Below are 15,500 nucleotides of genomic sequence, written 5' to 3'. Positions count from 1 at the left end.
AGTCGGAAGAGTTGGATCGGTTTGGCCCTGTAATACTTTTAAAAGTGGAAAGATATTATTAAATTTTGTTAAAAATAAATTTGATGTTTTAAAATTAAAAAAAATATATAAAAATAAAAAGATTAACCGAGTCAAAGTGGTTGGTATTTTGTATAATTAAAAAGAAAATTGCAATTAAAAAAAAAGAAAAAAAAAAGAAAAAAGAAAATTTGAATTTAAAAAATGGGGAAGAAAAGAAAAGGGCGTGATTCTGATGCATTTACATCTCCCCATCAACATTTCCGCCTAAATCCTATTCTTCATCTCTCTGCTGCGTCTGCTTCCAATATCCTAATCCTTCCCCTTCTCCTTCAATGGCGGATTTTGAATCCTCTGCTGCTGCTCCTCCTCCTCCTCAGCCGTATCCTCTCCCCCTCCCCCCTTCCCCATCCTTCGATCCTCCTCCACCTCGCCCCTTTTTCGTTTTCCCTAAGAGGCCCGCCCTTCGCCTCACTTCCGAATTCGACAGCGAATCCTCCATTTTCTTCCACAAGCTCTCATGCAAGCTCCTCGACAACCTCGCCAAGATCAAGCTCTCTTTCCAGAACAACAGCGACGGACAAATCTCCAATTCTCAGTTGCAGCTCAGTTCTAAGTATCTTTCCATCCAATACGATCCTGAGGAACGCAACGCTCTCCTTCGTTCTTCTCTCGATGTTGGCCCTAGGTTGCAGTTTCGCGCTTCTCATGATGTTAAGGTTAATTTTCTTTGCTTTGCTTTCTTTTTGTGTTATCTGCCGATGCCGTTTCTCAATCTATGCTAATACTAGGACCAAATCTGAACTGCAAGCTTAACTATATTGTTTTTAGGCTCGTCAAGGAGAGCTCGGTGTGGTTGCTAAAATTGCTGATCCTGGTTACTCCTTCGAATTGTCTTCACCCATTCCTGCTGTTGGACGGGTGAGTTTTAGTGAATTGGGAATCTCAATCCTTAGTGCCACTACCAATTGCATTGTTTATATGCTGAATGTTTTTGGTATTTTCCCACTGGGAATGCGAACTACTTAGTACTTATTGAGCCGTTAAAATTGACTATAACTGATGATATACTTTAGCCAAGAGCAACGCTTAAGTTCCCCATGGGTGAAGTTTCATTGGAAGAACGAGAAGAGGAAGAATTGAAGCAGCCAATGTCCATAAATGGTGTTCTTAAAGGCAAAATTCTGAATGGTACCTGCGCTGCTCACTACAAGGATGAGGAATTGGAACTGAGATACTCCTACAAGGTTGGAATATAATTTCTGCTGCCTTGTATCTTGAACTCACTATGCAATTATTAACGAAAAATGTTGCAGCTCTGAAGCTTGGTTTGTTCTGAATTGCTTGAAACTCGTAATCTTTTACTGTCAACAATGTTTGGTGAGCCTTTGAACTTGTTGCAGGATGAGGCACTTTCATTTATTCCAAAAATTTCTCTGCCTTCAAATGCATTATCATTTGCATTCAAGCGTCGGTTTGGTCCTTCTGATAAGTTGAGGTTAGGTTACAAACTCTGTAAGAGCGTTAGATGGCTAATTCCATATAGTTGATTGTAGTTCGTTTGATTTTAGCTCACAGCCCTTGTTCCTAAATCTATAATTTTGCCTTCAAATTCATCAGCTATTGGTACGAATTCGATTCGAACGACTGGAGTGCAGTGTACAAGCACACATATGGAAAAGATTTGAAACTTAAAGCTGGTTATGATACAAAGGAACGACTCGGGTGGGCGTCTCTGTGGGTAAGTTGTTTCAGCTGTCAAGGCATTTTTGAAAGAATACTAATGGAAATGTTGTGAAACAAATCTAGTAGAGAGGATAGAACAGTCGAATAACAGCACAATAGTTGTGAAAAAAATGTTATGAAGATTATTAGGTTATTTGAGTTAATAGCTGGAGGCGATCATAAAACCATGGTTTTCAGGTCGGAGATGAAGGCGGGAAAGCGAAAACAGCTCCAATGAAGATGAAAGTACAATTCATGTTACAAGTTCCTCAAGATGACATTAAGTCTTCTGCTCTAATGTTCAGGGTGAAAAGGAGATGGGATATATGATTTGATTTAGAGGCTCACTCACTGCTTCAATTGAATGTTAGCTTTCTTTTAGATTACATTTTCAAGTTTAAAATGTTTTGGTGTAAACTCTTGTGGGATGATAATGTGTTATTAATGAAGTTTTCTTTTGTAAGCAGCAGCAGGAAGAAGAAAACACAGCTTAGGGAAGCCAAATTGATTTATTTCTTTAAAAAGATTTTATTTTCATAAATTAATATTAGCTACTACATCCCTTACGTAATGTAATTGTAAATTTAGCCATTAAAAAGTGAGGTTTTTGTTTTTGTTTTTCTATTTCTTGATTCTCGACTGGGACTACATTTTCAAATTTTTAATTTCACTTGTTCTTGTTAACACTACAACTTGAATGTAATATGGAATATTGGTGGGGATGGGGGAGTGAGTGAGGGATGATAACTTCCTCGAGGGAACTCGATCCTTGCAAATTTCATATTCGTGGAAATAAAAAAATGAAATAGGTGGTGGAGATGGGGACGGAGAAGCTAATGAATGATAAATCATGATTTGACATGAATAATTTAGTGTTTGGTAAATTTAAAGTTGATTTTTTTGGTTTGAGGAAAGCTTAAATTTGTTTTCTATTGTGACACCAAGTACAAGTAAAGGGAAGGGTACATGAATGAATCAAAATCACATCCTAAATATAGATCCTTGAGGAGAGAAGAACTAAAAGTGATTAAAAGAATTAAAAATTACTATCTATACCAATAGGATGCACTTTTTTTTTTTCATCGGTGACTCAATCAAATTACTATCTATACCAATAGGATGCACATTTTTTTTTTCATCAGTGACTCAATCAAATTACTATCTATACCAATCAACCGAGCCGCCAAGGTGGGATCCCCTTCCGAACTCATTACCTTGTTCAATCAGGTGACGGTTCAGTAGCTAAATCCGCCTTTGTTGTCTAGTCAAATTTCGCGTTTCTTACCAAGTTGGTTGGAGTCCTTGGAACCAGTCTATTACAGAGCGGCTTTAGGATGCACATTTTTTTTCATCAGTGACTCAATCATAGAAACTATATACATGTGAATAATGACATGTGAATAATGTCATTAAAACTATAGTTGATCGTATTTCATTAAAAAAAAATTAAAATACATGTGAATAATGACAAGGGATACTAGAAAGATTCATGTTGGTAGTGGGAATAGAGAAGGTAAGTAACATAATGGCGAGATCGAGACCTTTAAATATCAAATCTTAATCCCAATCCTGAACATGAATCGTTACATCTATAGTTTTAGAAGTTTTCATTTGACCCGTATGGCTTAGTTAACTAAAGTTTGATTAATCTCGATTAAACCATAGAAAATTTAGAATCTGCTAAAGATTGCTAAAGATTATTGGGAGTGGGTCCTTGATTAATTTAATGGAAAATTATGATTATGAGTTTATAAGTGAGGCATACTATTCCCATTGGTACGAGGCCTTTTAGAAAAACCCAATTCAAAGCCATGAGCCATGAGAGCTTATGCTTCGAAGTAGACAATTCATACCATTGGAGAGATCCGTGATTCCTTAACAGAAAACATTAGCACTAAAATGGAACCACTCAGTTCAAAGCCCAACAGTGGAGATTTTTTGTGACGAAGATCGGTACACACGATAGATTATTAATTCAGAATGGAAGATCCAGTTCTAATGGATCCTGGCGCTTATAACACATACAGAATTTCATAAAATAATATACTATACTATATTTGAAGAATTTAAAGACCAACGATCTGACAATAATACAAATCAAAATCTACCAACCAGTCACAGTAACATCCGTTCATCCTCACTAGAGACAACAAAACAAGATTTGGGCACATACCCTTCAAAATTTGTTGAATAATTTACACAAAAGAAAGAAGAAAAAAAATACAAAAAAGAGAGAAGTCCGATCCCATTCAAATTATAGCATCTAATCCTAGGGGGAGAGTGTCATTCATTCATGCATTCATTCATCCATCCATCCCATATATATATAATTCTAATCGGAAAATATTGTGTTGGGGGTTCTTCTAGGCAGTTTCAATGTCAGAATTATCTGGTCCATCAATGTAAAGTTCGAACTCACCAGGACTCCACCGGCATACCAAATTCAGGCGAAAAGTTGCCATCCTTATCCCCAAGGCACGCTGCAACCAAACAAATATCAAAATCGATATCAATATCAATAACTACTTCAAACCTCGTTTACAAGGCATTCATATTCAATATATATATATATATATATATATATATATAAAGAAAGAGAAAGTCGTGAAATGATACAAACCAGTATGCCAGCTGACTCTGGTGAAAGAGACTTGCCCTCCTCACATACAGTAAAGTCCGATACAAGCTCCACCACACCTGCAATTCCCTCAACAATTATGATTTACAACCAAATTTTTGTTTAACGTAAATAGGGCTTGAGGCAAAAGGTGTGTGTTTACTGACCCTTGTTCAAGCGAACGGGCAATCCTAGCTTCCGTAGAGAAGGCTCCATTTCATGGCTGAACTGCTCCAGAGGACCTTCCTTAAGCTCAACCTAATATCATTAAACTTCAGTAAGGCGACCAACCACAAAGTTCATGCATGTTTTAACACTAACGATATGGAATGATTCTAGACCTTTTTGTTGAATCAGTGCACTCAAAAAGTGACATCAGTATTAGAATGATGAAAAATAAAAATAAGTTTATTTCTGAAGGGGCAGAAACCTTTTCTGTGGCTTCACTTCCAGTCCTTGCATAATCATAATCCACATACTCGTTAAATAATCTGCAGAACAAAACATTGAAAATTAAATCAAGCATTAATGTAAACCAAATCAAATACAGAAATCCCTTATTTTAAAATTGAAATGTAAATAACCCATTACGTGAATCTTACTACTGACAAAAACAATCTTCTTTTGTTTCTGTTTTGGGGTTCTTTATTCATTTTCCACTAGTAGGGTAGTAGGACTTCAAACCGAATTTAGCACAGAAAAATCATCATAAGCATGTGACAATATGAAGTTGGAAATTTGTTTTGACCTTGAAGACAAACCAGTTTCAATTTTTTAAAACTTCAACTTCAAGGATTTAACATTTTCTTTTTTGTTCTTTCCAACACCAAAATAATTATGTTCACTTTTAACAGTCTTTCCCAAATCAAAACTTCAGAATGTTGTATTCATAGATATGGAAATCAACTGAAACTACAATTTATCAGATACTTCAATTTCTAAACAAAAAAAAGAACGCATAATGAATAAATTTTAAATATGTGCATTTAAATTGTAAAACAAAATAGCAACTTAACAATTCATCACTTTTGGCGGTGCTTGCCAATGTTAAAACTAGAGCATAACTGGTTTACCTCTCAACCTCTTCTTTCGGTAAGTTTGTGAAACAAAGTCCAGTATTGCCATGCAGAAGCTGAAAAATAGAAGAGTGGATGTTAATTCCTTAAGGCTACAAAGAAAAAGAGCACTTGAATTATATGCAATATGGAAAAAGTGGTTCACCTTAGAAACCTTGTATAGGCCTGGTTGAATCTCATCGGAAGCAGTTCGACCAAGAGAAACCTGCATGACTTTGTTTGCTCCAAAAAACAATCTATCCATGAGAGAAAAGAAAATCAATTTGGGAATCCATGTAAGGTACAGTCAGGTCAGATAAGGTCACAATCATTTCATTAGAGAAATAGAGAGAGTGCCACTCAACTGCAGCATCATTTCAAAAATTGCACTAAACAAAGTTCACAAACAAAATATCCAAATTAGTGACCAGAGGCTTAAACATTTCTACACTTCAAAAATGTAGACAAGGATCAGAGGCCAAATACAATAATGTACGGCTAAAATATAATTCCAAGGTGAGTTAATATAATTTTCATATCATTCATGCTTAAAAAGGGAAAAAGAATAAAGAGAACAAATATATACAAGCTGCAGCCCCAGGTGAGACCATGTCAAGCACAAGGGGAAGAAGGACGATGAAGGTTGTAAACCTTTTTTGATTGACGCTTCTTAAAACAAGGACAGAAGGTTGCTCTGTAATCATATCAACAGATACTACATTTAGGATCATAAAGCAATGCTGTTACCATAACCTGTTACCAAATGGTCTCATCCTTTCTCCTAGAACATGCCATTCATTTTTATTCAAGTTCTAAAACATGCCATTCAATATTTTCATTTTCTCCTTTCTTCCAACAAAACACAAATCAAACAATATATAGGAAGTAACATTCTCATCACTAATTAATATTTGAAGTGATGCAGAAAATATACAATAAAAAAAGTCAGAAAATACAACTTGCCTGCTAGACGACTTTAGTTGCTCCCTGAGTTCCTTGAACTTGAGGTTTCTCATGTTCTCAACAGTGAAAACATAAATTGAGTTGTAATTTTCCACAGCCTGCCTGATTAGATCCACCATTGATTTCTTATGTTCCCTTCCTTTCTTCTTGGTTTTTGATAAAGTAACTGCATTTATCCCATCAAACAGCAAACAATTAGTCAAAACAGTTGACAGTAGACTGAATTGTTGAATTTTTCCTCTATTAACTAAAAACCCACACATATTTGACACTGAATACAACGACCACATGTCATTAAAATTCTTAAATTGCATAGTAATTTTGACAAGAACATATCTCAGACAGACTAGCCCATAGTTTAACAAAAACCTCGAATTAAAATAACAAATTTAAGCATATTTCTAATGTTAAAGCAGTCATTAAGTTCAACCAGATTCACAGTTTGGTTTCTCTTTAACAACATTCATTACCCTACTAAAAATATTCCTTATTCTTATTTAAAAAATTGATCTCAGTGTTTAACTTTAGCTCCCTGTGTTGTAAGCAACTCTACGTTTTGCATATAGATAGAAACCTTTCACCTCAGCCACCCCTTGGAAACACCTTATACTACAATGGCTCTTCCATCACACTATAAAGCTCAATCTAACTTCGGAGGCAAACTACAGCCACTCCTACAATCAGCGAAAACGTGCTTGAGGCTTGTCTACAACCCTGTCTACCTCAGCCTAACACAATAGATACTCAAGTTATTCCTCAAATTTTAACAAACACAGACATCAAGTTGTAACCAACCCACTAATAGGATATCCCCACAAATTCCACACTCTTGAAATGTTTGCTCAAGTAACACAGTGCATACTTCTTTAGAACTTGGAAGAACCTTAGAAGAAAAATATGGAGCTAACATACTGAGTAATCAAAATTCTTTCGTAAATCTGACCTACCAGGAAACGTACTATGAACATGTAGGACTACCGTATGAACGAAGATACAAGTGTGAAATCTCTCAATTACTGGTGAAGAGATATCAATATCATCTCAAACCTAAACAATACCTACCCTAACAAATACCAAATTTTTTCTAAGTATCGAAAAGAAGAGCGATTTAGGCATGAATATGAGCAAAGCGATGAAAACGGACCTGGTCTATCACGCTTCGACTTGGGCATCTTTGATCGCTGCAAATAACTTCGGTACCTGCTTTACGACGGCAGATTCGTAAGTTACGTGAGGGAGAAAGATAGAGGAAGAACGAGGGTTACCGGATTGGGCGAGGGAGGGCTTACCGGGCGTAGAAGGAAGCGGCGATAAAAGTGAGTGATGCGGCTGGGTGAGGGCGTAAAGAAGGTTTTAGGTTGTATAAATATGTGCCTCCACCCTAACCAAGGGTTTTAATAATATAATAAAAATAAATAAATAAAAACTAATTTCGGTTAAAATAAAAATTTTAACTTTTAAATAGTTACAAAATTATTTATAATAATAGTTTAAAATTAAACGATCAAATAAATATATATATATATATATATATATATATATATATATATATATATATATATATTTCAAATAAACCTGGGGCTGGGTGAGGGCGTAAAGAAGGCAACAGAGTGATGCAAAAGAAGAGATTGAAAAGAATCAAGTGAAAAACAAGAGAGTAGCACTCAACTGAGAGGAAAAAGGGCATCCAATTAATTTAAAATCGGGTTATCATAAAAAACTTACATGCATATTAGGGATGAGTGGAAAACATAGTTTAAAACTAAGTATGGTCTTTATGAATGGTCGGTTATGCCTTTTGGATTAACTAAGGCACTTAGTACATTCATAAGATAAATGAATTCGGCTCCGGTGCATGCAACATTTGAAATTGAATATGATGCTAGTGGAGTAGGGATAGGCGTTGTATTAATGCAAAATCAAAGACCTTTAATGTTATTTGGTGAGAAGTTGATCAGTACCTCAGAGCTTTATGCTTTAGTTCATGCATTGCGAACCTGGCAACTAGGGGTGTACATTCAACCCGACAACCCGAACCAACCCAACCCGAACTATAAGGGTTGGGTTGGGTTGAATTAGCATTTCGGGTAGGGTTGGATTCATTTTTCTGAACCTGAACTGAATCGGTTCGGCTTCGGGTTCGTGGGTAAAACCCTCGGGTTGACCTGAGCCAAATTCATGAATTCTTTTCTATAAAGATTTACCCAGAATTTCTTGGTTCCTACCAAAACAAATAGAAAAAAAAAAAAAAGTTTAAGCAAATTTAGTTTGGCTGAGGAGATACCTCATTTGAAGAGGTCAGTAGTCGTATGTTAAATCTTCTTCTTATTTTATTAAGTAATATTAATTTGGTTATAATTATTTAGTTTTGAATTAGAGATTAAATGAAGAAAATTTTATATGAGTTTTAGGAAATTACAACCAATTATATTTTAAATCTACGGAATTATTGCAATGATTTTGGTTGTCAATAATTTTATATGAATTATAGAAAAAAAAAACATAACAAAATGAATGGATTAAATTAAAAGCTAAGAATATAATTGTTAAGTAAATTAGAAGTAAGACAAATAAAATAAGGAAAAAAAAAACTAAAAGAATACTGTTAACCGAAAAGAGAGAAAAAAAAATAAAAGTAAAAAAAAAAAAAAAAAAAAAGATTTGAAAGTAAGGATATATTAACAAAATTGTCCAATAATATCTCCAAAAATAATTACAGTGGAAGATGGAAGATTGAGGAAAGATTTTGTTTAACATCATTTTAAAAAAATAAAATAGGAAAGATCAGAGGGCAAGGAACTCCATCAAATTTCGTCTAACAGGAAATATGAGAATTTAAGAATGGCCAATATAGAGTAGAGAAATAATTTTATAGAGTTCAAATATGAAACTGATGTCATGGTCTAACAAAGGTTGACTCGGATTTCAATGGACTTTCATTAAGGATAACGACGGAACATCTGCCTAAACTAACCAAGTAAGTGACCTTACTATCGGCATGGTTATATTTGCTGTTGACACGTGCCCCGTGGTTCTGCACGTGTCATATATATTGATATGTGTGAATTGTGTCTAGATTGATATGCTTCTTATTTGTTATGTATATGTTATAATATCTGAATTGTATGATAATAATTACGGTATGATGTGTTCATAGATATGTTTGAGATAGGATACGAGAAGGATGCACAAAACGAAATGTAACGATAGGAGTAAAATACGTTCATGAAACGTTAAGGTTAGGTTACATACCGGAGCGATATAGATAAGAGAGATTGATGGAAGGATACGATTAGGTTACGAGTAGAAAGAGATAGGTTTGTGATAGATTGATAGAACGATAGCATTAGGATTGATAGAATGATAGTATTAGGTTACGTTCTTGTGATGATATGACTAAGATACGTTCACGTAACGATATGTCTGTGATAGGTATAAGAACGTTAAGGCTATGATAAGTTAGAAGACGACATGACTACGAAGTGTTTACGTTATGACTTTTTTATGATATGATACATTGTGATGCAATATGTCATGGTATGATGTGTATATGATGAAATGTTATGTTAAAAGCATAGAACGTTAAAAGCATGATATGAATGATATGAAATATAACCCCGTTAGAATTATGTATGATTTGAGAACCGAAGAATGAGAAATGATATGATATGAATGATGAACGATGTCTGAAACGATATGAAAAATGATATGATATGTACATAATGCTAGCGGGGTTGTATTAAAGGATAATGAAAATGTAGAAGTAAGGGGGACCTCATGCATTATGTGTGCTCATGCATTTGGGGGATACCCCTAACCCATCATGAGGGTACGGACGCATACATCAAATGGCAGGACAACGGTCGCTATGTTTTGCATAGCGCTGCCGTGACGGTTACTAGTTTTAACGGGTCCCGGCATAAGGGGCTCCTAGAGTATGCCCACCCGATAAGGAAAGTGGCCTAGCGGTGTGCGAATTAGTTGGTGAGCCCATACTCGCACGTATGGGCTATGGGTAGAGTATATGGTACACGTCCACGATTACCCGTTAGGACAGCACCGTAGAAAAAACGAAACGAAACGATAAGTCTCATCATTTCATTGCATATGATATTTGCATTTAACCCCATAGTGGGGTCACTCACTGAGTATTTCTTTAAATACTCAAGTCATATGCTACTACATTTTTCAGGTTAAGGCAAGGCATTCTTGTACGGCTGACGACAGCATCGCAATTCGAGACCATGGCACATGCATAGGGTAGCGGTATTTATTTTCCTAGACTTAGGCTAGACTAAGATGTTTTTAACTTAAACTCTTATTTATTTTATTTAGTCTTTTGTGGTGTCGTTTTAAAGATGTTTTCAAAACAAGTAAGTCCATGGCTGTGTTTTAAGATAAAAGTTATATTTTACGGAATTTAAATGAAGTCTTCCGCATTCAATGTTTATGGTACGTATACAGTAGCGACCTTAAATTAAGTAGAAAATTTTGGGTCATCACATCGTTATTCATACAGACCATGAAAGCTTAGAACATTTAAGAGCACAGAATAATCTCAATAAACAACATGCCAAGTGGTTGGAATTTATTGTAACATTCCTACGTTATAAAATATAAACAACGTAAGGAAAACATTGTTGCAAATGTTTTATCAGAAAGGTGTGTTCTCCTCAATACTTAGAATAAGTTGTTCGATTTTGAACACATAAAGTATTTGTGATATGAACCAAGACATTAAAAAGAACATGTCTTGTTGGGTTTGGGTGCATTTTCGAAAGGAAAGATTTCCTGCTCAAAGAAAATCTAAGCTTCTACCACGAGGAGATGGACATTTCCAAATTCTTGAGCGTATCAACGACAATGTTTATAAAATTGATTTACTAGGTAAGTATGGTGTTAGTGCAACTTTTAATGTTGTTGATTTGAGCCCTTTTGATATAGATGATAGATGGGATACGAGGCGGATCCTTCTCAAGAGGGGAGAATGATATGAACCACAACTAAGGAATTTTCATTGTAACGACCAGAAATTTTCTACTTAATTTAAGGTCGCTACTGTATACATCCTAAACATTGAAGGCAGAAGACTTCATTTAAATTCCATCAAAACATAATACAACCATGGACTTACATGTTTCAAAAACATCTTAAATTCCATCAAAACATAACACAGCCATGAACTTACATGTTTCGAAAACATCTTTCAAACGACACAATAAAAGACTAAATAAAATAAAAAAGTGTTTAAGTTAAAAACATCCTCTTCTAGCCTAAGTCTAAGAAAATAAATACCAATATCCTATGCATGTGTCATGGTCTCGAGTTGCGATGTCGTCGTCAGCTGTACAGGAATATCTTGCCTTAACCTGAAAAAATGTAGTAATACATGGCTTGAGTAGTTAAAGAAATACTCAGTAAGTGACCCCCTATCGGGGTTATACAACAATCACATGCAATGAGATGATGGGACCTATCTTTCAATCTGTCTTCTTATGGTGCTGTCCTAACGAGTAATTTGGACGTGTACCATATACTCTACACACAGCTCATACATGCGGGTATGGGCTTACCAGTCAGTTCGCACACCGCTGGGTCACCTTACTAGTCGGGCGAGCATACACTGGGACGCTCCCTAGGCCGGACACCCGTTAGAACTAGTAACCGTCACGGTAACACTATGCAAAACATAACGATCGTTGTCCTGCCATTGGGTGTACGCGTCTGTACCCTCATGATGGAATAGGGGTATCCCCCAATGCATGAACACACATAATGCATGAGGTCTCCAATATTTCTACTTTTATCATTTATGAATATAACCTTGCTATCATCTTTCATGCTTAACATGTCATTTCTCATTTTTCAGTCTACGTATCACACATAATCCTAACGGGGTTACATTTCATGTCGTTTATCGTGATTTCATGTCATACATCACATGCTGTTTACATTCAGAATTATAGTACCATTCACGCTAGAATAATCCAGACACATCACAAACGTCATAAACATAATACATCATATCACATTAAACAGCATACATTCACATTTCACAAGCGTACTTAATCGAGTATAACAGGCTGGCATACAATTTAATGACACGTGCGAATCCACGGGCACGTGCCAACATACAACATACAATGCGTAACCTATGACGGGTGAGTCACTTACCTTGTTAGCTTAAGTCGTCGTCACGAATATATCCTTAATGAAAGTTCGATTTCGTCCTTTGAAATCCAAGTCAACATACGTGAGCCCATGACATCAATTTCAAGTTTGAACTTTATAAAATTATTTCTCTAATTTACATTAGTTTAAATTCTGATATTTACTGTTACACAAAATTGAATGAAGTTACTTGCCCTGTGATATTTCCAGTTTTATTTTTAAATTCTGTTCAACAAATTTTTCCTCAATCTTCCCTCTTTCTCTGTAATTATTTTAGCTAATCAATTTTGTTAATCTAGAAATCTTTCCTTTTTATTTTTTTTTTCTTTTCTTTTTCGGCTAACAATATTCTCGATTTCCATCTCTATTTCATTTTTTCTTATTTCCTTTGTCTTCCTCCTGATTTAGTTAACAGTTATATTCTTACCTTTTAATTTAATCTATTCATTTGGTTATTCTTTTTCTATCATTTATATAAAATTAACAATTCAAGAGATCTACAATATGATTAGTTATGATTTCCTAAAACTCATACAAAATTCTTTTCATTTAATCTCCAATTCAAAACTAAATAATTGTAACCAAATTAATTTTATTTAATAAAATAAAAGGAAGATTTAACGTATGATCTATTGACCTCTTCAAATGACATATCTCCTCTAGTGTAACTAAATCTCCTTAAACCTTTTGTTTTTTCTATCTGTTTTGTAGGAATGAAGAAATTCTGATATGGGCAAATTTGTAGTTCTTTTTAAATTCCTGATTTATTGCCAGATTTATTTTTAGGACAGGAGTGGTGAGAGATTGAAGGAAGGACGAGGGATCTGTTACCAGATGTTTTTTTTTTTTTTTTTTTTTTTTATAATAATTTTTATTATTTATTTATTTATTATTATTATTATTACTATTATTTTATTTATTTTTCCGTTGTTACATTATATGCCTCTAAAAAAAACTTTCATCGAAAGTACTTTAATCTCGAAATAACTCAAGCTTTCGTTCTGAGAGTTCTTTGTTAAGTCATGAGGCACAACTGAGGAAGAATTCTTAGCAAGTACGCCCTCATTTGTATGGTTCATAAACATTTCTTTACATGCATAAATCCTTCCTAAAGTCTTTCATAAATTCTTAACAAGTATAAGTCTTTCATAACCATCTAGCACATCGACCGCTTACCAAGATCCTTCTACATCCTTGAAGATTGCCCTATTTCATTGTAATTAGATGTTCCAAATGATATAAAATAATGTTGCACAGATAAGTTTACTTCTATTTTAAAAGGGTTTTACAAGGCAACAACATCTCATAAGTTCTGACAACTTTGCTCGGAGCCAAACTCACACCAAATATTTCGAATAATCTCTCATAAACCTTTATAACAAAGAGATGTCTCCATGAAACGTGATCCTTGTCTTCTAACCAACGTCCATGACAAGAAACGTACTGTGACAACTCATGCCTATCATATATGCTGTATTTCCAATTCCATAATATATAAGTTTATTAATGTTTGATTTCGCATTAGAATATTAGTGAGAATACTACTATCCTCAAGGTCTAATTACAAAAACGAGAGCCAAGAAGTTACAAGAAGTGGAAGATGTTGAAGTCTTTCCCTACATGATATGCTTCAAGAGATAGAGATGAATCATAGTTGAATGTATGAAACTTGGTCTAAAGATGGTTACTAGATAACACATTTATTTTATTGCATTATTTTAATTATCATTTCAATATTTGTTTGTCATTTAGCTAGTTTTTAATATATGAGTTAAAAGTTATATTGTAACCCACCTATATTACCATATTCTATCATTAACCAACCATTTTAATACGGAGGTTATGAGTATTTCTGGATGACTAGCCATTTTAATTTTAATAGGAAGGTTACGTGTGTATTTAACTCACATAGGTTAAGGTTGTCAAAGACTATATAAATTATTTTCTTGTTTTTACTTTACAAGTTTTGTATTTAGAACTTGCATGCTAGAGTCATTCAAGTGGTATTAATCAAACCTCTTGTAAAGTGATTCGAATCACGAGTTTTCTTTACTTTTGATCTTGATCATCAATGTAATCCATTCCAAACTGTCCCTTTGGTTGATTCCATAACAAGGTGAACCTCGACATAAGTGAGAACGAATTCGAGGGACAAAAGCACGTGAACTTGGAGCTAGATAGAACTTCGACTAAAGTCATCCAAGTAAGTGGCCCTACTATCAACTTGTTGAGGAGAATTGTCTTATTTATGATAACACGTGCCCAATGGCCCCCACACGTGCCATGTGTTTAATATGATGTGTTTATGATGATATGTTATGCTATGATGATGTGATACATTATGATGTCATAAGATGTATAACGATATGATATGTTATGCTTGTTGGGTTTTATGTCCTAAAACTCATAGTTTGTAAACAAAGATATATTCTATTTTCAATAAAGTTATTATTGATGTTTATTCAGTAAAAAATTGTTATTGAATAAAGTGAACTTTACGATCATTAATCTAAATCCAATAAACTAAGAACACTCTGGCTATAGTATGATTACTTGAACTATATGTAGAGACATAAGAGTGGATCAAGTTCAAGTATATAGTCAAAATGATCTATAGTATAAGGATAAGGCTGAGTACCTTATTCTGGGGACACTATGGATGCGGCCCACTTTTGTATATGATATAAACAATGTGATCACTAAATTGTGCATGTGGAAACATGTGAGTGGGGGCGTCCTATGCAATGAGTATTGCATAAGATCGGACCATGAAGAAAACCACTCTCACTTTATAAAGTCGTTTACTGTTGAGACTGATTTTCTTTTCATTCGATAACCTAGGTAACTCGGTTTTAATCCTGAGCTAACCATGAACTCCTGTTTATTCGGAATTATCCTTAGATTTGCATGGGTGAGAGTGGCTCTAGTTCGCCGACTCAATAGGCCTCCCA

At 34.6% G+C, this 15,500-nt stretch overlaps 2 protein-coding genes across 2 annotated transcripts; one reads left to right on the top strand and one right to left on the bottom strand.

Moving 5' to 3' along the window:
• The first annotated feature begins 262 nt into the window (after positions 1-262).
• Positions 263-2,212, top strand: LOC111440918 (outer envelope pore protein 37, chloroplastic). The gene is made up of 6 exons (XM_023077749.1): positions 263-737; positions 850-939; positions 1,095-1,265; positions 1,422-1,516; positions 1,639-1,759; positions 1,942-2,212. The coding sequence occupies exons 1-6, from the start codon at positions 354-356 to the stop codon at positions 2,071-2,073; spliced, it is 993 nt and encodes a 330-aa protein (XP_022933517.1). The 5' UTR covers positions 263-353; the 3' UTR covers positions 2,074-2,212.
• A 1,594-nt stretch (positions 2,213-3,806) lies between these two features.
• Positions 3,807-7,729, bottom strand: LOC111440919 (mRNA turnover protein 4 homolog). Its single transcript, XM_023077750.1, has 9 exons — positions 7,668-7,729; positions 7,523-7,578; positions 6,379-6,544; positions 5,582-5,672; positions 5,434-5,492; positions 4,791-4,851; positions 4,528-4,618; positions 4,364-4,440; positions 3,807-4,223 (listed from the first exon to the last, which is right to left on the bottom strand). The coding sequence occupies exons 2-9, from the start codon at positions 7,548-7,550 to the stop codon at positions 4,107-4,109; spliced, it is 690 nt and encodes a 229-aa protein (XP_022933518.1). The 5' UTR covers positions 7,551-7,578; positions 7,668-7,729; the 3' UTR covers positions 3,807-4,106.
• Positions 7,730-15,500: the final 7,771 nt, after the last annotated feature.

The sequence above is a fragment of the Cucurbita moschata genome, unplaced genomic scaffold (assembly GCF_002738365.1).
Source record: "Cucurbita moschata cultivar Rifu unplaced genomic scaffold, Cmos_1.0 Cmo_Scf00003, whole genome shotgun sequence".
NCBI lineage: Eukaryota > Viridiplantae > Streptophyta > Magnoliopsida > Cucurbitales > Cucurbitaceae > Cucurbita > Cucurbita moschata.
This window is presented reverse-complemented; position numbering and strand designations above follow the sequence as displayed.

What these genes read in the sequence shown, in the direction of transcription:
- LOC111440918 (XM_023077749.1), top strand. Translation starts at nt 354, where the DNA reads ATGGCGGATTTTGAATCCTCTGCTGCTGCTCCTCCTCCTCCTCAGCCG. An exon ending in GCGCTTCTCATGATGTTAAG is followed by an intron (nt 738 to 849) that starts GTTAATTTTCTT and finishes TATTGTTTTTAG; the next exon opens with GCTCGTCAAGGAGAGCTCGG. An exon ending in AACTGAGATACTCCTACAAG is followed by an intron (nt 1,266 to 1,421) that starts GTTGGAATATAA and finishes AACTTGTTGCAG; the next exon opens with GATGAGGCACTTTCATTTAT.
- LOC111440919 (XM_023077750.1), bottom strand. Translation starts at nt 7,550, where the DNA reads ATGCCCAAGTCGAAGCGTGATAGACCAG. An exon ending in GCCTATACAAGGTTTCTAAG is followed by an intron (nt 5,493 to 5,581) that starts GTGAACCACTTT and finishes TCTATTTTTCAG; the next exon opens with CTTCTGCATGGCAATACTGG. An exon ending in CCGAAAGAAGAGGTTGAGAG is followed by an intron (nt 4,852 to 5,433) that starts GTAAACCAGTTA and finishes TTTGTTCTGCAG; the next exon opens with ATTATTTAACGAGTATGTGG.